The sequence below is a fragment of the Sapajus apella genome, unplaced genomic scaffold (assembly GCF_009761245.1).
Source record: "Sapajus apella isolate SASKATOON/1434 unplaced genomic scaffold, GSC_monkey_1.0 scaffold152, whole genome shotgun sequence".
NCBI lineage: Eukaryota > Metazoa > Chordata > Mammalia > Primates > Cebidae > Sapajus > Sapajus apella.
This window is the reverse complement of record NW_022437092.1, coordinates 253452-273273: the sequence shown is the minus strand read 5'-3', so window position 1 is coordinate 273273 and position 19822 is coordinate 253452. Positions and strand designations below refer to the sequence as shown.

Here is a 19822-nt window from a genome sequence, read left to right as displayed (position 1 = left end):
TTAGTGTTTGCTTAGGACAGAGGCTTGGGGGAGGAAGATGGGAAGATAGGACAGTGACAGCTAAAGGCTACAGGGGTTTCCTTTTTCCCTCCCTTCCTTCTCCCTTCTTCTCCCCTCCCACTCTCCCTCCTTCCCTCTTCCCTCCCTGCTTCCTTTCTTCCTTCCTACATTCCTTCTGACAGGGTCTCACCTTGTCACCCAGGCTGGAGTACAAGATCACAGTTCACTGTAGCCTTGACCTCCTGGGTTCAAACGATCCTCCGGCCTCAGTCTCCCCAATAGCTGGGACTACAGGTGTGTACCACCATGCCCTGCTAATTAAAATTTTTTTGTAGAGATAGGGGCAGGGGGTCTCACTCTGTTGCTCAGGCTGGTCTTGAACTCCTGGGCTCAAACAGCCTTCCCACCTCAGTTTCCTAAAGTGCTGGGACTGCAGGTGTGAGCCATCATGCCCAGCCCATTAGTAGTTTTGGTCCAATATCTTACCTATATTGAATTTCCTGGTACCTCCCAAATTTACATAGCCTTTTGTGTTTTCTTTAATAATCTCAGTGAAAATACAATTAATTACTGTCAATTAACTCCTATTAATCTCAGCGAAAATAGGAATTAATTAGGGGCTGGGCACGGTGGCTCACTCTGGTAATCCTAACACTTTGGGAGACTAAGGCCAGCAGATCGCTTGAGCCCAGGACTTTGAGATCAGCCTGGGCAAAATAGTGAGACCCTGTTTCTACAAAATAAAAATAAAAAGAGAGAAAGAAATTAGAGGTTCCAGCTACTCAGGTGGCTGAGGTGGGAGGATTGCTTGAGCCCAGAAGGTCGAGACCGCAGTCAGCTCTGATGGCACCACTGCATTCCAGGCTGAGGGACAAAGAGGGGTCCTGTCTCAAAAACAAAAACCACAAACCAACATAAAGGACCCACAAAAGTTCTCTAGGGACACAGTCAAAAACTGGTCCAAAATATCCTTCCATTTTGAAGTGTGCACCTCACAGTTTTACTGAACACATAGTTTTAGGTTGAACTGAAAATAATTCCTCACCGGGCATGGTTGTTCATGCCTGTAATCCCAACACTTTGGGAAGCCAAGGAGGATCGCTTGAGCCCAGGAATTGGAGACCAGCCTGTGCAACATATGAGACCCCCCACCCCAACTGCCCATCTCTGCCAAAAAAGAAAAAAAAAAAAAGGAACTCCTTCTCTCGACTAGGGCTGTGGGGTCCAAACTTCCCACTAAAGCAAAGTGTGGGGGGAGGGAAGGGATGGATGATGGCCTCAGCTTGTTAGTTGTCAAAGATTAAAACGTAGTCAGACTCTTTGTTAGGTATGATGAGGTCACTCCAGGTGTCAGTATTTGTAAACGAGAGTCAGAAGTCCATGGCCTCGCAGCTTTATGCTAAGTGTAGGAGCATCTGACCTTCCAGCTCCAGTCTGGCATGGCCCAGGCGCCCTTTTTACTGTGGACAAAGAGCCTCTCTTTATCTAGAAACTGAGTCTGGAATTTCCTGCGCTGTGCACGCTTGTGTCTCCGCGCTCAGAAGGAGCTGCGGGAGACACCAGTGCAGGACCCCAGGTATTTTGACAAATTCTTCTTAGATGCAAATATTGGTGGCAGCGGGGCAGATTCCTGACCCCGAGCAATGCAGGGTGCTTAGAGACGCGACTTTCCAGGCAGCTATCACTCAGGCAAAAAAGGCGGGTCCAAGTGTGCAATGTCCAATCGGGCGCCACCGGGGAGGCCGGCGGAGGCGACGCTGCGCAAACGGCGACGTCGCTACCAGCCGCTGCGCTCCGCTTTGAGGTCTCCTCACCCGCAAAGGGCCTCAGGTGGAGGTGGGACCTGTGCTGGCCGCAGAAGAGGTAGACAGGACACCAGGACATCCCAGAGTCTGGGGAATGGTGAGTATGCGGGGCTGGACGTCTTGAGATGGGGGAGAAGGTTTGGTTGGAACCGGCCAGATCTGGCTGCGGTGAGACCCGGGCCTCCCGGCTGTTGTCTCCCGGGTCTGTGGATCTGAGTTCCCCAGGCGCAGCTCGGCCCTTGGTCTCCTCGGCCTCAGGGTGGCGCTGGGCTGGCAGCCGGGACCCCGGACGTCCTGTACCCAGCGCCGGAGCCTTCTCTGGGCAGCTTCGCGCCCGCAGCCCCGCGTCTCCCCAGATCGTGCGGGGGCCACGGGAGGGTCATGGGGGGAATCCCGCCTCGGGCGTGGAGTTCGTGCGTGGGAGGAGCAGTGTTGTGTGGGGTCCCCAGTACCTCTTTTATTCCCAAGGGAGGACTCGTTTCTCAGGGTTTCCAAGTGTATGGGAAGCCGGATCTCAAATCCACGACTCTGTTCTTCACAGTCTGACTCTTCCGAGGACTGAGACTAAATCCCTAAATTTCTAGATCCCTCTGAAATGCCAGTGTCTTCTTTCCACTTCACAACGTCGTTTATCAACTGTTCGTCTTCCAAGGGGGCATTTCAACCAGAATGGATGGTTGTTTTTAAAAGGTTTAGTTTATGCTTTTGGATATTTACATGAGAGAAAAACAGAGGAGAAGGACCTGAAGCTACCTCGTGTAAAATTCTTGTGCCTGTCTTCCCAGTTATCTCTATGGGACCTGACGTCTTATGGGAACCCCTTTGGTTTGAGTCTTTTTTTTGGAAACTTTTCTGGGAGATCTGTCCTTTCCAGCTCAGCACTTCCCCTCCCTGGGTTTGTCACCTTGAAAAGATTTGCTCACTAAATTGATTCTCAAAAAATGTAAAATATTAGTAATTAGGAGATCTACAGCCCAGCCAACATGGCGAAACCCCGTCTCTCTTAAAAATACAAAAAATTAGCGGGGCGTGGTGGTGCATGCCTGTAATTCTGGCCATTGAGGAGACGGAGGCAGGAGAATCGCTTGAACCCAGGAGACAGAGGTTACAGTTGAGCTGAGATTGCGCCACTGTACTCTGTTCTGGGCAACAGAGTGAGACTCTGTCTCAAAAAATTAAAAATAAAAATTTTAATTAAAAAAAATAACAATAAAATAAAATAAAAGAGACCTTGAGAGAGGATGTAAAATATTTCCAAAGAGGCAAGAAAGAGATGGATTTCAGAAAATAATAAAATATCCAGCTGGGAGCGGTGGCTCACGCCTGTAATCCCAGCACTTTGGGAGGCTGAGTCAGGGAGATCACTTGAGCACAGGAGTTTAAAATGGGCCTGGGTGACATAGAGAGACCTCGTCTCTACTAGAAATCAAAAAAATTAGCTGGATGTGACGGCCTGCACCTATAGTCCCAGCTACTTGGGAGGCTGAGGTGGGAGGATTGCTTGAGCCCGGGAGGTCGAGGCTGCCGTGAGCCTTGATGGTGCCACTGCACTCCAGCCTGAGCAAGGTCTCACATCTTGTCTCAAAAAAAGAAAAAATAAGTAATAAAATATCCTAGTATTATATTGCATTTATTAAAAATTATTGTTTCTCTTTTTTTCTTCAGAGCATATGTAGCAAGTTCCTCAGGTCTGTTCTTTCCTTTTGGGTGACTTCAAATAGAATTCCATTCTAGGCCCAAGTCATCCACCTGCCTCAGCCTCCTCTTTGATTTCTTCAAACACTAGATTTGTCTCATTTAAGCATCAGTAGTGGTCCAGGTCACTTGACTGGAGAGCAAAGAGGACTGAGGTCAGTGACTCCAAGCTAAGGCCATCCCTTGAGTCTGCCAAGGGTACATGTAATCAAAGGTCCAGTTGTTTCTTCCTAGGGAGCCTCCCCTGCAGGCATCCTACCTACTCACACCTACTGTGAAAGGAGCCCTTTGTACTGAGAGAAGCTGCTGAGCACTGGAAAGATGGCCATCCAAATGCACCTTGGGGGATTGGCTGAACGGAGTGATGCCCTTTCCTGAGGGCGTAATTGTGGTTTTCTTGGGACTGTTTTCAGACATTAGGTTTGAGTTTTGCTTCTGTTGTGTAGGTGCACTCAGTGTAATTTTTCTATAGTGAGAAAGTCTATAAAGGCCAGGAGATCTGTCTCCTGTACACAGGATTAATGAATTGGGGAGTTCATTTGGGTCAGAACCCTAATCTCAATCCAGTTGAATTTCTTCACTTACGAGAATTGAAGGGATGATTTTCCTGTCACCAGGGGTGAGGGAGTGTGTGGAGTTCCCAGAGTTCATTCCTTTGTCTGCTCAGTTGCCCCTGTCCTCTGTCACCAGGGACTGTCTCACTCTAAAGCTTGTTGCCCAACAGCAAGAATGTGGGCTCCAAGCTTGTGTGTGTGTTTAGCCTTCTGAGTGTGGGTTTTCCTTCTGAATTGTGGAGAAGCAGGCTGTGAGCTGATTTGAGAGAGGGAGAGAGAGAGAAGGAAAGAGAAGAAGTGTGTATGTGTGTGTGTGTCTGTTTTACACATGGGTTCTCATTATGTTGGCCAGACTGGTCTCAAACTGCTGGCCTCAAACGGTCCTCCCACCTTGGCCTCCCAAAGTGTTGGGATTACAGGTGTGGTTTTCTTTCCTTTCCCTTTCCCTTTCCCTTCATCCTTTCTTCCTTGGTGTTTTTTTTTTTTTTTTTTTTTTAATAAACGGGGTTTCACCGTGTTGGTCAGGCTGGTCTTGAGCTCCCGACCTCAGGTGATCCACCCACCTTGGCTTTTCTTTTTTTTTTTAAGTCAGGGTTTTGCTCTGTCACCCAGACTGGAGTGCAATGGTGTGATCATAGCTAACCGTAACCTCAAACACCTCTCTTGGTTCAAACAATCCTCCCACCTCAGTTTCCCAAGTACCTAGGACTATAGGTATGCACTGTCACACCTGGCTAATTTGTAAATTTTTTGTAGATCCTCACTATGTTGTCCAGACTGATATTTTCTTTTTCCCCCTTTGGATTCCTTTATTTGCTGACTATTATTACAGCTGAATTCTAGTTTCTGTTAACACTTTTTAATGTTATTCCATATGTGAGTGTGTAAGATTTTGTTTCTTGGGTCTGAAAATGTAAATTGATTAAAAGATATGAGGCAACTAAGGCAAGAAAATTCTGAAGCCGGGCTGGGTGTGGTAGCTCATGCCTGTAATCTCAGCACTTTTAGAGGCCGAGACAGGGGGATCACTTGAGGTCAGGAGTTCAAGACCAGCCTGGTCAACTTGGTGAAACCCTGTCTCTACTAAAAATACAAAAATTAACCAGGCGTGGCGTGGTGGTGGGCGCCTGTAATTCCAGCTATTTGGGAGCCTGAGGCAGGAGAATTGCTTGAACCTGGGATGAGGAGGTTGCAGTGAATCGAGACTGTGCACTGAACTCCAGCCTGGGCTACAGAGCAAGACTCCATCTCAAAAAAAAAACAAAAAGAAAAAAGAAAGAAAATTCTGGAACCAAACAGAGTATTTGTTCCTTTTAGGCAAGAGAAGCTCAAGATAAGAGATGGGGAGTTTATGTTCTCAGATACATTTTTCATTTTTAGATCAGTTTTTGTACATGCATCTCATAGAGTACTCTGAAATTTAAAAGAGGCCAGGCATTGTGACTCATGCCTGTAATCCCATGACTTTGGGAGGCTGAGGCAGATGGACTGCTTGAGCCCAGGAGTTTGAGACCAGCGTGGGCAACTTGGGGAAACCCTGTCTCTACAAAAAAAAAAAAAAAAAAAATTAGCCGGGTGTGGTAATTTTAGCTGGTGTAGTCCCAGCTACTCAGGAGGCTGAGATAGGAGGATCCCTTGAGCCTGGGAGGCAGAGGTTGCAGTCAGCCAAAATTGAGTCACTGGGCTTCACCTGGGCGACAGATTGAGATCGTGTCTCAAAAAAAAACAAAAAAAGACCTTAAAAGTCCAAACTATTCCTATTGAAAATGAATTTCCATTGGAACTAAAAGGAAAATGGAATTGAACTTTTTTTTTTTTGACAAGAGTCTTGCTTTGTTACCCAGGCTGGAGTGCAATGACATGATCTTGTTTCACTACAACCTCCACTTCCTGGGTTCAACCAATTCTCTTGCCTTAGCCTCCCAAGTAGCTGAGATTACAGGCGCCTGCCACCATGCCTGGCTAATTTTTTTTTTTTTTTTTTTGAGACGGAGTTTCACTCTTGTTACCCAGGCTGGAGTACAATGGCGCGATCTCAGCTCACCGCAACCTCTGCCTCCTGGGTTCAGACAATTCTCCTGCCTCAGCCTCCTGAGTAGCTGGGATTACAGGCACACACCACCATGCCCAGCTAATTTTTTGTATTTTTAGTAGAGACGGGGTTTCACCATGTTGACCAGGATGGTCTCGATCTCTTGAGCTCGTGATCCACCCGCCTCGGCCTCCCAAAGTGCTGGGATTACAGGCTTGAGCCACCGCGCCCGGCCCCCTGGCTAATTTTTTGTATTTTTAGTAGAGTTGGGGTTTTACCATGTTGGCCAGACTGGTCTTGAACTGCTGATCCGTGATCCGCCCACCTTGGCCTCCCAAAGGGCTGGGATTACAGTTGTGAGCCACTGTGTCCGGCTACATAGAAAATTTTAAATCAAATTTTAAAAAGCAAAAGTAAGTTGATTTAAAATGAAGATTATTAAGTAGTAATATATGGCTATTTAAGTTTAGCTGTTTATTTCAAAGAAATCATGGATTTGGAAGTTAAAAACAAAAAAAATCACAATAGTTAAGTCTAGCCGGGCGCGGTGGCTCAAGCCTGTAATCCCAGCACTTTGGGAGGCTGAGGCGGGTGGATCACGAGGTCAAGAGATCGAGACCATCCTGGTCAACATGGTGAAACCCCGTCTCTACTACAAATACAAAAAATTAGCTGGGCATGGTGGTGCGTGCCTGTAATCCCAGCTACTCAGGAGGCTGAGGCAGGAGAATTGCTTGAACCCAGGAGGCGGAGGTTGCGGTGAGCCGAGATCGCGCCATTGCACTCTAGCCTGGGTAACAAGAGCGAAACCCCGTCTCAAAAAAAAAAAAAAAAAAAATAATAGTTAAGTCTAACTTGAAAAGACTCACTGCCAGCATATCCTGGTCCACCCCAGGCCAGGACACTTGCTCCAGCCACCCCCAAATACCCACACCCACTTTTGATAATTTCTTTTTTTTTTTTTTTTTTTTTGAGATGGGATCTTGCTCTGTTGCCCAGGCTGGAATGCAGTGGTAGGATCATAGCTCATTGCAGTGTCAACCTCCTGGGCTCAAGGGATCTTCCCACCTCAGCCTCTTGAGTAGCTGGGACTACAGGTGTGTGCTGCCACTCCAAGATAATTGTTTAATTTTTTGTAGAGATGGGGGATCTTACTATGTTGCCCAGGCTAGTCTTGAACTCTTAGGCTCAGGCAATCCTCCTTCCTCAGCCTGTCAAAGTGCTGGTATTATAGATATAAACTACCGTGCCTGGCCTTTTGATTATTTCCTGAGCATCCTGTCAGTGTTTCTTTTTATAAAAAGAAACAATTACTAATGCATGTTTTTCATACTCACGTTGGTTCTGTAATGAGTAGTTGAACTCCACATAGTTTGATTTTGTCTGTGGAGATCATAAGCCTCACCTTTCCCTCTTCTCCTTGTGCTGCACACCTGGACAGGCTGAAAAAGTCTGGGAGCAGGAAATTCAAACCACAGAAGCTCCTGCCGGTGAGCAGGAACTCTCTTGTAGCCCCACCAACAAAGTACAATAAAAACCCAGGACAGGAGGCTTTCTTTGCTCTCTGAAGCTATGTCACACCTGCTTGAGCAGCCTGCCCTGCTTTCCCCAAGACCTCAGTGATCACAGTAGTAAGTCTTTTGATACTCTTTTGGTGTCTGTTCTCCACACTGTTATTAGTGTCAACATTGGAACAACATAGTAATTGGTACGAGCATGGTGTTAAGACATTGACAGTCACCTCATGAGTCTGTCTTCTCTTGCACTGAATTGCTAACTGCTCTGCTGCCTGATGGCCAGCATGCACTTTGAGTTGCTGCTTTCTGGGAAGCTAGTACTTTGAGTTGTGCTACTCTGTGTTGCATGTTGGGCCCTGCCAAGTCTGGGTTCTATGTTTAGCCAACTGAAGTTGGCAGTTTTGATTTAATTCCTTGGCTTTTAGGAAGAAGAATATGAGATTGAGATACTCCTTAAAGTGGTCCTGGGTAGTGTGTCTTGGCCTGGACTTATCTGTGTGTTTTAGAGTGAAGCTGTGACTGCTGCTGATGTGGTATACAAGGTACTAATGGGAACGACCACCTGCCAGAGCAATCTTTTTTTTTGAGACAGAGTCTTGCACTGTCGCCAGGCGGCAGGCTGGAGTGCAGTGGCGCAGTCTCGGCTCACTGCAACCTCTGCCTCTCGGGTTTAATTCTCCTGCTTCAGCCTCCTGAGTAGCTGGGACTACAGGCGCACACCACCACGACCAGCTAATTTTTGTATTCTTAGTAAAGTTGGGGTTTCACCATGTTGGCCAGGATGATCTCTTGACCTCATGATCCACCCGCCTCAGCCTCCCGAAGTGCTGGGATTATAGGTGTGAGCCACCACGCCTCGCCCCAGAGCAGTCATTTTTTAAAAAGAGATAAAAGAGAGTGAGGAAGGGCCTTTGTTAGATGGTGGGCCAAGTCCACACTCCTAGCAGCACAGGGCTCACAAGGACCCTTAAGTGCTGCTGCTGTTGCTGCCACTTCTTCTATTGCAGCAAGGATGCTTACCCTCAGGATTTGGTTTCTCTGCAGCATTGCATAGGGTTCATTCAAAGCCAGCTTAAGGTCCAGCTCCTTAAACTCTATAAAGCAACCATGAGGGACAGTCCCCTAAGCCTGATAATAGTGATCGGTGGCTCTCTGGAGGGAAAATAACACCCCTCCCCTCTAGAGAGGATTTTGTTGTCAAAATATATCTGGGGGAAAAAAAAACAAACATGTTAAGAAGGAAGGGAATAAAAGAAATGCTGAAGGCCGGGCGCGGTGGCTCACGCCTGTAATCCCAGCACTTTGGGAGGCCGAGGCAGGTGGATCACGAGGTCAAGAGATCGAGACCATCCTGGTCAACATGGTGAAACCCCGTCTCTACTAAAAATACAAAAATTCAGCTGGGCATGGTGGCGTGTGCCTGTAATCCCAGCTACTCAGGAGGCTGAGGCAGGAGAATTGCCTGAACCCAGGAGGCGGAGGTTGCGGTGAGCCGAGATCGCGCCATTGCACTCCAGCCTGGGTAACAAGAGCGAAACTCCGTCTCAAAAAAAAAAAAAAAAAAAAAAAAAAGAAATGCTGAAAAAGAGGTCCACAATTTGACCCAGTTGGAAATTCCAAATAGAGTAAAGGAATTTCGACAACAAAAAAGATAAAGGAGGCTCTAAATCATAAGCTCTGTATTAATTTTAACATCTTGTATAATGTATTAAGTGACACACTATAGGATTAACCAATACTAAGGCTCAAATTATGGTTATACCTGGGAGACTCACTTAAATTTAAGCAGGTTGTCACCTGATAATTGTAAGGGAGTACTGAATATAACATAGAGGACAAATAAGTAGGCCTCATCTTAGCCATCATAACTTTACCTAAATTCCCCATGGTCATAGCACCCAGTGTCCTAAAATATCCCATAGTGAACAGGTAAACTCTAAACCAGTGAGTCATAAATGAAATTTAAATTAAATCTTTGGCACTTACAAATTGGCTTGACAGAATGAGACCCTATGGAACTTACTCCCCAGTTAAATTAGTTACTGTGGCTAACAGGGCCTTGAAGGATTGAAAAGTATTATATAAAACCTATTTAGTGAGGAAGTGATTATTCCCAGTGCTTCTCATTTTAGCAGTCGAGTTTGGCCTTTCTTAAACTTGGAAAGAATGAATGGCAACCCACAGTGGATTACAACAACCTTAATGCTGTGGTACCACCCATTAAGCCCCTATACCAATACCCAGAGTAGGAATTATTGACACCATCCAACTGGTAAATACTCTCACAGATTTGTATACATCTGTTCTGTTTAGTGCTTATTTCAACAGCCACTTAGCTGTAGTTTGCAGTTTTACCTCTAAAGGCTGATTATACACCTTTACCTGGTTTCCCAAGAGAACCTTAATAGCCTTGCCATCATACGCAGTCTTTGGAGGCAGAATCTGAATTGTATCCACCTTTCTTCAGGAGCACACATATGATATTACATTAATGACAGTCTTGTCTGAGGACACTCTTTTGACATTCATTCAGGATACAGAAATGCTGAAAAAAAAAAAAAGAGCTTACAAAAGCTCTATTTCTTATCATAGATATGTCCCATTTCTTATAAATGCATGTTGGATTTTACCAAACAACCAAGTGCTCAAATTGCCCCACATATAAAATAAGAGACTTCTATGTTTTGGTTAAATTCCTAAAAACCATTTGGTGAATGGAGGACTGCTCCATCCTGACACCACTATGAAATATCTGTTGTCCCTCTGACTACCCGCAGCATCTTCTAGGTTCTTTTTATGTTCTGGAGGCAACATATTCCTTGTTTATAAATTTTACTTAAGCCCGTTTATGCTGTTACTAGCAAATTGGCCCACCTTGAATGGGTACCCCACCACAAAAGACTCTAGAGTTTTTTCATTCTCTATACACAGAGGTTTCATAGAGGAGGAACTTTTTCATTTTAATGAAGTCAAACTTATTGATTTATTTTTTATGGATTTTGCTTGTATCTAAAAATTTATCACCAAACCCAGGATCACCTACATTTTCTTCCTTATTTTTTAGGTATCCTATAATTTTACTTTTTTTTTTTTTTTTTTGAGACAAGGTCTCCCTCTGTTGCTCAGGCTGCAGTGCAGCGGTACCATCTTGGCTCACTGCAGCCTCAGCTTCCTGGGCTCAAGCAATTCTCCCTTTTCAGCCTCCTGAGTAGTTGGGACTACAAGCGTGTACCACCATGCCTGGCTAATTTTTGTATTTTTGGTAGAGATGGGGTCCCATTTAGTTGCCCAGGCTGGTCTCAAACTCCTGGCTTCAAGCCGTCCTCCTGCCATGGCCTCCCAGAGTGCTGGGATTACAGGCATGAGCCACTGCTCCTGGCCTACATTTTACATTTAGATTTATGATCCATTTTGAGCCAGTTTTTGTTTAAGGTGTAGCATCTGTTTTTAGGTTCATGTTTTTTCATTGTGTTTTGCATGTGGATGTTCAGTTTTTCCAACAGTTTGTTGAAAAAGGCTTTTTTCGTTGAATTGCCATTGGTCCTTTGTTGAAAATTAGATGACTGATTGACTCTATACTATAATGGTGAATCTGTAAGAAAGCAATTGACTTTTCTATATTAAGATTATATCCTTCAACTTTGCTATGCTTCCTTTCCCCCTAGTTTGAGGAGTTTGTTGTGGATTCTTTGAGATTTTCTACTTAGGCAGTCATGTCTTATGTGACAAAGACAGTGATATTTCTTCCTTGCCAATCTGTATACCTTTTCTTCTCCCCTCCCCTTCCCTCCCCAATTCTCCTCCCCTGCCCTTCTCTTCCATCATTAGTTACACTTTGAGTATAATCTGTTTAGTAGGAGTGGTAAGGACATCTTTGCCCAGTTCCTCATCTTACCGGGAAAGCATCTAGTTTCTCATTTTTTTTTTTTTTAAAGACAGGGTTTCACCACGTTGTTCAGGCTGGTCTTGAACTCCCGACCTCAGGTGATCCGCCCGCCTTGGCCTTCAAAGTGCTTGGATTACAGGCGTAAGCCACTACGCCCAGCCTAGTTTCTCATTATTAAATATGATATTAGCTGCAGGTTTCTTAAAAATACCGCTTCTTTAGAGGACAAATGAGAAAGTTGGCCAAGAAAAAAAAAATACCACTTCTCAGAAAGAGGAAAGTCTCTCTGTCCCGTTTCTTCTCATAAATGCATGTTGGATTTTGCCAGTAGCTTTTTCATTTTTGTTTTTCCCACTTACATTTGTGGTGTTAGTAATTTCTGTTCTTTGTCTCTGTTTTTCTGTTAGCTTGACCATATGTTTATCAAATATATTGATCTTTTCAAATAAACATCTTTGGTTTTGTTTAATTTCTCTTTTTACTGTTTCTTCTGTTTGAGCTTACTTTGGGTTTAATTTGCTCATATTTTCTTGCTTTCTTAATGTAGATGCTTAGATTCTTTTTTTTTTTTTTTTTTTTAGACAGAGTCTCACTTAGTTGCCCAGGCTAGAGTGCAGTGGTATGATCTTGGCTCATTGCAACCCCTGAGTCCCAAGTTCAAACGATTTTCCTGCCTCAGCCTCCCAAGTAGCTGGCACTACAGGCACCTGCCGCTACACCTGGCTAATTTTTGCATTTTTAGTAGAAACAGGGTTTCACCACATTGGTCTTGAACTCCTGACCTCAGGTGATCTGCCTGACTCAGCTTCCCATAGTGCTGGGATTACAGGTGTGAGCCCCTGCACCTGGCCAGGATTTATATCTTTTTAATATTCAGTGTCCATTTTACAAGTTATGGTAGCTATAGTCACTTTAAATACTTTCATCTTTTATACTAGAGTTTAAAGTGATGTTTGTACCAGCATTATGTATTAGAGTATTCTGGATTTGACTATACTTTTGCCTTTACTCAGGAATTTTATACTTTCGTATGTTTTTACGTTGCTAATTAGCCTAATACTTTGAATTGTATTGTCCCACCATGTTGACATCTTAGTTTCTGCTAAGACATATAGTCTTACAGGTGTTGGTAATGATTTGGAGAAAGGAAACCTTGGTATACTGTTGGTAGAAGTTTAAATTTAAATTGATACAGCCATTATGGATAATAGCATGGAGGTTTATCAAAAAATTAGAAAAAGAACTGCCATATGATCCAGCACTCTGCTTCTCCGTATTTAGCTGAAGGAATTAAATCAAGATCTTGAAGAGATATGTGCACTCCCATGTTCATTACAGCATTTTTCATAACAGCCAAGATATGTAAACAACGTACATATCTGTCAACAGATGAATGGATACAGTATGATGAATACATAAAATATGATTTAGCCTTTAAAAAAGGAAATCCTGGTCCAGGCGTGGTGGCTAATGCGTGTAATTATAGCACTTTGGGAGACCAAGGTGGATAGGTCACGAGGTCAGGAGTTCAAGATCAGCCTGGCCAACATGGTAAAACCCTGTCTCTACTAAAAATACAAAAATTAGTTGGGTGTGGTGGTGGCGTGCCTGTAGTCCTAGCTACTCAGGAGGCTGAGGCAGGAGAATTGCTTGAACCTGGGAGGCGGAGGTTGCAGTGAGCCAGGATGGTGCCGCTGCACTCCAGCCTGGGCTACAGAGCAAGACTCTGTCTCAGAAAAAAATAATAGGAAATCCTGCCATTAACAACACCATGGATAGACTTGGGGACATTATGCTCAGTGAAATAAGCCAAACAGAAAGGTACATAATCTGTGATCTCACTTATATATGTAATCTGAAATAAACTCATAGGAGCAGAGAGTAGAATGGTAATTTTCAGGGGAAGGGGGAAATGGGGAGGTGAAGTTCAAGGGTACAAAGCTGCAGTTATGCAGATAAATGAGCTTTGAAGATATACTACATGGCATAGTACCTATAGCTAATAACACAACTATTTTATAGTTAAACATTCCTTTAAATTTTTTTTTACAATTTTGTTCATTTTGGAGATGGATCTTGCTCCGTTATCCAGGCTGGAGTGCAGTGGTACAATCATGGTTCACTGCAGCCTAAAACTCCTGGGCTCAAGCAATCCTGTCCCAGCCTCTTAAGGAGCTGGGACTACAGGTGAATGCCACCACACCCAGCTAAGATTTTTATATTTTTTTCTAGAGATGTGGTCTTACTATGTTGCCTATGCTGGTCATGAACTCCTGGTGTCAAGTGATCCTCTCACCTTGGCTTCCCAAAGTTCTGGGATTACAGGTGTGAGCCACTGTGCCTGGCCCTAAAATTTCTAAAATAGATATTATGTTGTATTCTTAACGCATGGAGAGACACACAAATGGTAATAATAATGAAGGGGAAAGAAACCTTTGTGATGGATATGTCTATGTCCTTATGATACTGATGGTTTCATAGGTGTATACTTACCCCAAACTCATTGAGTTGTATACATTAAATATGTACAGCTTTTTTATGTCAATCATTACCTCAATAAATGATTTAAAAATATAAATTGATAGGTGAGCCTTGGTCAGTCATTAGTCTCTTGATGATTTCCTCTGGCTTATCTCTGTCTTGCTTCATAGATGGCCAGTCTTGATTATTTGATTATTCTTTATACCTTTTTCTTTCTTTTTTTTTTTTTTTGACGGAGTTTCACTCATGTTACCCAGGCTGGAGTGCAATGGCGCAATCTCGGCTCACCGCAACCTCCGCCTCCTGGGTTCAGGCAATTATCCTGCCTCAGCCTCCTGAGTAGAGTAACTGAGATTACAGGCACGCGCCACCATGCCCAGCTAATTTTTTTTTGTAGTTTTAGTAGAGACGGGGTTTCACCGTGTTGACCAGGATAGTCTTGATCTCTTGACCTCGTGATCCACCCGCCTCGGCCTCCCAAAGTGCTGGGATTACAGGCTTGAGCCACCGCGCCCGGCCTATACCTTTTTCTTTTATTCTTTTTCACTATGTGATATTCTTTTAGTTGAGCCGTATTTGAATAAATGAATATTAATGGAATTAACAATGAAAGGTTTTTGAGTGGTTCCTTTGCCTCTGTGTTTCACACGATAGTGACTGAGGCTGAAGAAATCCAATTTTATCCAATCCAATGATGGTGGTGTTTGGGCATTTTTCAAGTTGATTTTTTGCTCTTGTGAAAAATACCGGTCCTTTCATTTTGGTATCTATCTCTAAGTACAAATACACGGTAACTTTTCTGGATGTTGGAGAAAAATCACTGTGCTATAGATTATGGTCAAGTTCAAATTTACAGGAAATAGCAGTGGAGTATATCAATTGACCTTCCATTCGCGTGTAACTATTTCTTTATTAGCAGTGGTCACCAATACTTGGGAGTGTCTAATTGACTGATTTTTGTCCTTCTAATATGTAAGAAATTGGATCTATTTATTTGGTATTTCATTTGGCTATATCAAGGAGAGAGATGGACCTTTTCCTGTTGTTGTTGTTGTTGTTGTTGTTGTTTTGAGACAGTCTCACTCTGTCACCTAGGCTGGAGTGCAGTGGCGTGATCTTGGCTCACAGTGACATCTGTCTCCCAGGCCTAAGCAATTCTCGTGTCTCGGCCACCTGAGTAGCTAGGATTATAGGCCCATGCCACCACACCTGGCTAATTTTTGTAGAGACAGCATTTACCATCTTGGCCAGGCTGGTCTCAAACTTCTGACCTCGAGTGATCTGCCCACTCTGGCCTCCCAGAGTTCTGGGATTACAAGCGTGAGCCACCGTGCCCAGCCAGACCTTTTTTCATATATGGTGTGTCATCCTCTGTTAAATGTGTTCTCATTATTTTCTCATTTTTAAATCATGTGTTCACTTTTTATTTATTTGGCTATTTTATTTACTTATTGACAGTCTCACTCTGTTACCCAGGCTGATGTGCAGTGGTGCAATGAGAGCTCATTGCATCATCCTGGCTAACATGGTGAAACCTCATCTTTACTAAAAATACAAAAAATTAGCCAGGCGTGGTGGTACGCGCCTGTAGTCCCAGCTACTCAGGAGGTTGAGGGAGGAGAGTTGCTTGAACCCAAGAGGCGGAGGTTGCAGTGAGCTAAGATCACACCACTGCACTCCAGCCTGTGCAACAGAGCAGGACCCCATCTCAAAAAAAAATTACCTGTGACTTTTAAGAGAGTTTTAATTATATCCTTCACATTTAAATCTATATAAATTGATTATTGTCTATGGAATAGAGCTGATGCAATGCATTTTTACAATTAGATAACAGTTTGTCCCTTCTACATGTATTAAAGTGTTAGTGATCTCCTCCACTACCCTACAATGCTTGATCTATCATTAATCAATTTTCCTTATAAATGTCAGTTCATTGAAGACTCTTTTCCCCTCCCTTGTTCTATTTATCTCTCTGCTAGTGTCTTGCTGTTTGGAGTATTATAGTTTGAAAATCCTTGATACATACTAGGCAAGTATTTTTGTTATTCAAAAGACTTCACCCATTGTTTGACATTTATTATTCCTCTTAGGTTTTGAAAAGCAGTTTTTCTTGACTCCTAATAAGGCTGTTTCAGGGATTTGTAGAGTTTTACAAAGATAACATTTGGGAACAGTGGCATCTTGGCGACACTGAGTTTGTTCTAAGAGCATGTACCAACTTTTACATTATTTCATTCTGCTTTGACATTACCCAACAACATTTTTTATTAGGATTATTAAATATCCTTCATTAGTCTTATTTAGTCATAGTTGGTGTGGAGGAAAGCAGATGCAAGCCTTTAAATGTTCTTTCCTCATGTAATCACATGGAATGGGCACAATTCCCCAAGCAACAAGTTGTGATATGATATATTGTCTACTAGGGAAGCTCATTAGAGACCCAGTGCTCAGAGTGCCTTTCGGGGGCAGATCAAGTAGACAACCTCTGCCTAGCATGTGAAAAAGTCCAGACTCTAAGAAAGAAGAAAGCAGTTCAGTATATACTCTGTTGATTCCATAACCATTTAGGCACACTAAACCACTCTTATCACTTAGGTTGGTGGTGTCCCTCCCAAATTCTTACTTCCCAGATATGGGTGAAGGACAACAAATGTTTGGAGACCACAGAATCATATGTGAACTTTTTATGAATTGAGTATATACCCTTAGGCATTTAAGGATAAGTAGTCTCAGGTTAACATTAGTAAAGTAAGACTACTTATCTTCTGCACGCTAGGTAGTAGGAATTTCTTTGAACAAATGCCACAGAAACACTGTGCAAGGAGCAATTAGGGCTCCCCTGATGAGCTTATTTTACTCCCTTGACCCATCAACAAGAAAGCTGTGGATATTCTGTTACTTTACCTAATAGGTAAATTCTGGTGTCAGAATTGCTGTTTGGGAGCATTTTTTCTGTCCCCTGCATGTGGACATCAGTAGGTTAATTATCTTTTTCATAGGCCAAGATTTAGGGGAATTATGCCACTGAGGGATTTCTATGCTTTGGTGTCAGGATCTCATGCCACCGTGCCCCTCATGAGAGCTTAAAATGAGAGAAGTTGGAAGGATGACTGGTCTCTAGAGTAGCTGTTTGAGAATCACTTCTTCCTGAAATTGGAGAAAGGGAATTTCATATCCTTTTGGAGGACAGCACTGCTGAACCTTTGAAGTTTGTAATCCTTAGCAAATTCAGTATGAAACCATTGTGGATATCAGTGAACTCCCTTGCAAATTGCCAACTGTTAACCTGTTACTCAAGGTCAGCAAATCTCAGATTACACTGTTAGGTTTCCGAGGGAAAGAGCTGTTTTGGCATCTTACCATCTCCATCCTATGTGAGTTAGCAATGGTTGCATCCCATGAGTATAGAGATTTTTTAAAGATTTAATATTTATGAAGATCTAAGTTGGCATGCCTTCTTCCTCCTGCCTGTGCTCTAACATCTAACATGGGACAGGGAGAAAAAAGAAATACTGGGTACATGATAAGTATTACACAAGTTAAAATTTCACTAAAAGAATATTTTCACTCAACCAGTTGGATTTGACCAGTTTAATGGTCTGCAGTACTTGAGGACAGCATGGTCAGCAGGATGTTGTTACAAGTTGTGTATGCCCTCTGGCTTCTCAGTGTAATAGTGGGGATAGAAGAAAAAATGTGCAGTTCTTCAGCATATACTTATTCTTTAAAATCTCATACAGATTTGACCCTGTGTTTCATGGGATGCTGAGTGATAGGGTACATAATAGGGCAGGAGATAAAAAGTATTTTTCCTACAAGGAGTTGTTGGTTTTAAACTGGAAATATTTGCTTTGTTTGTATAGCATATCTCCAAGGTGCTGTGTATCCTGTCATTGCAGAGCATAGACTTGAAATAATCACAGTAAAAATGTAGAAATAATTCCCAAGTATTCATGGCAGTGTTAAATTTATGAGGTAAGAATGGACAGAAATTTGAGTTCTGATGACAAAGTTACAGGATAAATGGAGAAAGGGAATTAAATATGAACTTTTTATAAACTGAGTATATATCCCCAGTGCTGTCAGTCTCACCCATCCTCCTCTATACATGTGAGATGTTTCAGGACTCAGTGGTCTTTGAGGATGTGGCTGTGAACTTCACCCAGGAGGAGTGGGCTTTGCTGGGTCCCTCTCAGAAGAAACTCTACAGAGATGTGATGCAAGAAACCTTTGTTAACTTGGCCTCTATAGGTAAGAATGAAATTATTCCCTCACCTAGTTAATTAGAGAACAAGTGTTTCTTGCTCATCAACAAGGTTCCAAGATTTAGAATGTTAAAAGGGAATACGTTGGTAAATAAATCATACAGGATAACAGCTCATCCTAGATTTAGAATCTAATAATTTTTCTTTAATTTCTAATAGTTTTAATGATTTTTTCTGGGCCTGAATTTTAGGGGAAAACTGGGAGGATAAGAACATTGAAGATCACAGAGACCATGGGAGAAAGCTAAGGTGAGTTGTACTTACAAAAGAAAATACTGTTCCATGAGAGACTCTTAGCATGTCATTAAGTTTTTAAAATGAGTAATTGAGCCAGGCACAGTGGCTTGCGCCTGTAATCCCAACACTTTGGTAGGCCAAGGTGGATGGATCACAAGGTCAGGAGTTCAAGACCAGCCTGGCCAAGATGGTGAAACCGTGTCTCTACTAAAAATGCAAAAATTGGGCCGGGCGCGGTGGCTCAAGCCTGTAATCCCAGCACTTTGGGAGGCCGAGGCGGGTGGATCACGAGATCAAGAGATCGAGACCATCCTGGTCAACATGGTGAAACCCCATCTCTACTAAAAATACAAAAAATTAGCTGGGCATGGTAGTGCGTGCCTATAATCCCAGCTACTCAGGAGGCTGAGGCAGGAGAATTGCCTGAACCCAGGAGGCAGAGGTTGCGGTGAGCCGAGATCGCGCCATTGCACTCCAGCCTGGGTAACATGAGTGAAACTCCGTCTCAAAAAAAAAAAAGAAAAACAAAATGCAAAAATTAGCCAGGCACAGTGGTGGGCGCCTGTAATCCCAGCTACTCAGGAGACTGAGGTAGGAGAATCGCTTGAACCTGGAAGGTGGAGGTTGTAGGAGCTGAGATCACGCCACTGCACTCTAGCCTGGGCGACAGAGCAAGACTCTGTCTCAAAAAAAAAGTAATTGAAACAAGCCCCATTTTATATTTATTTATTTTTAGAAAATTTTTGCCAAGAAAGTTCTCTTAAAAATGGCACAGATGTTCAGTATTTGAAAATAGTTCACTTGGAAACAATATTAAGAAACTCTATATTATGAATTTTGGCTAGGCATGGTGGGTCATGCCTGTAATCTCAGCACTGTGGGAGGCTGAGATGGGCGGATTACCTGAGATCAGGAGTTCAAGGCCGGTCTGGCCAACATGGCAAAACCCCTTCTCTACTAAAAACCCAAAAATTAGCCAGGTTTGGTGGTGGGTACCTGTAATCCCAGCTACTCATGAGGCTGAAGCAGAAGAATTGCTTGAACCCAGGAGGCAGAGGTTGCATTGAGCCAAGATTGCACCACTGCACTCCAGCCTGGGCAACAGAGCAAGACTCTGTCTCAAAAAAAGTAACTCTGTATAGGCCGGGCGCGGTGGCTCAAGCCTGTAATCCCAGCACTTTGGGAGGCCGAGGCGGGTGGATCACGAGGTCAAGAGATTGAGACCATCCTGGTCAACATGGTGAAACCCTGTCTCTACTAAAAATACAAAAAATTAGCTGGGCATGGTGGTGCGTGCCTGTAATCCCAGCTACTCAGGAGGCTGAGGCAGGAGAATTGCCTGAACCCAGG

General features: G+C 43.4%; 1 protein-coding gene across 2 annotated transcripts in view; it reads left to right on the top strand.

The window, feature by feature from the left end:
• Positions 1–1743: 1743 nt before the first annotated feature.
• The window catches only part of ZNF709 (zinc finger protein 709), a 21444-nt gene continuing 3365 nt past the window's right edge, over positions 1744–19822 (top strand). Inside the window, exons 1-3 of one of the 2 annotated variants that reach the window (XM_032265796.1) lie at positions 1744–1902; positions 18095–18221; positions 18427–18484. In XM_032265796.1, the coding sequence (XP_032121687.1) occupies positions 1900–1902; positions 18095–18221; positions 18427–18484 (188 nt within the window). In that variant the 5' untranslated portion in view covers positions 1744–1899. Of the gene's footprint in view, positions 1903–18085; positions 18222–18426; positions 18485–19822 lie in introns of both variants that reach the window. The other variant, XM_032265795.1, reaches the window with a different exon arrangement.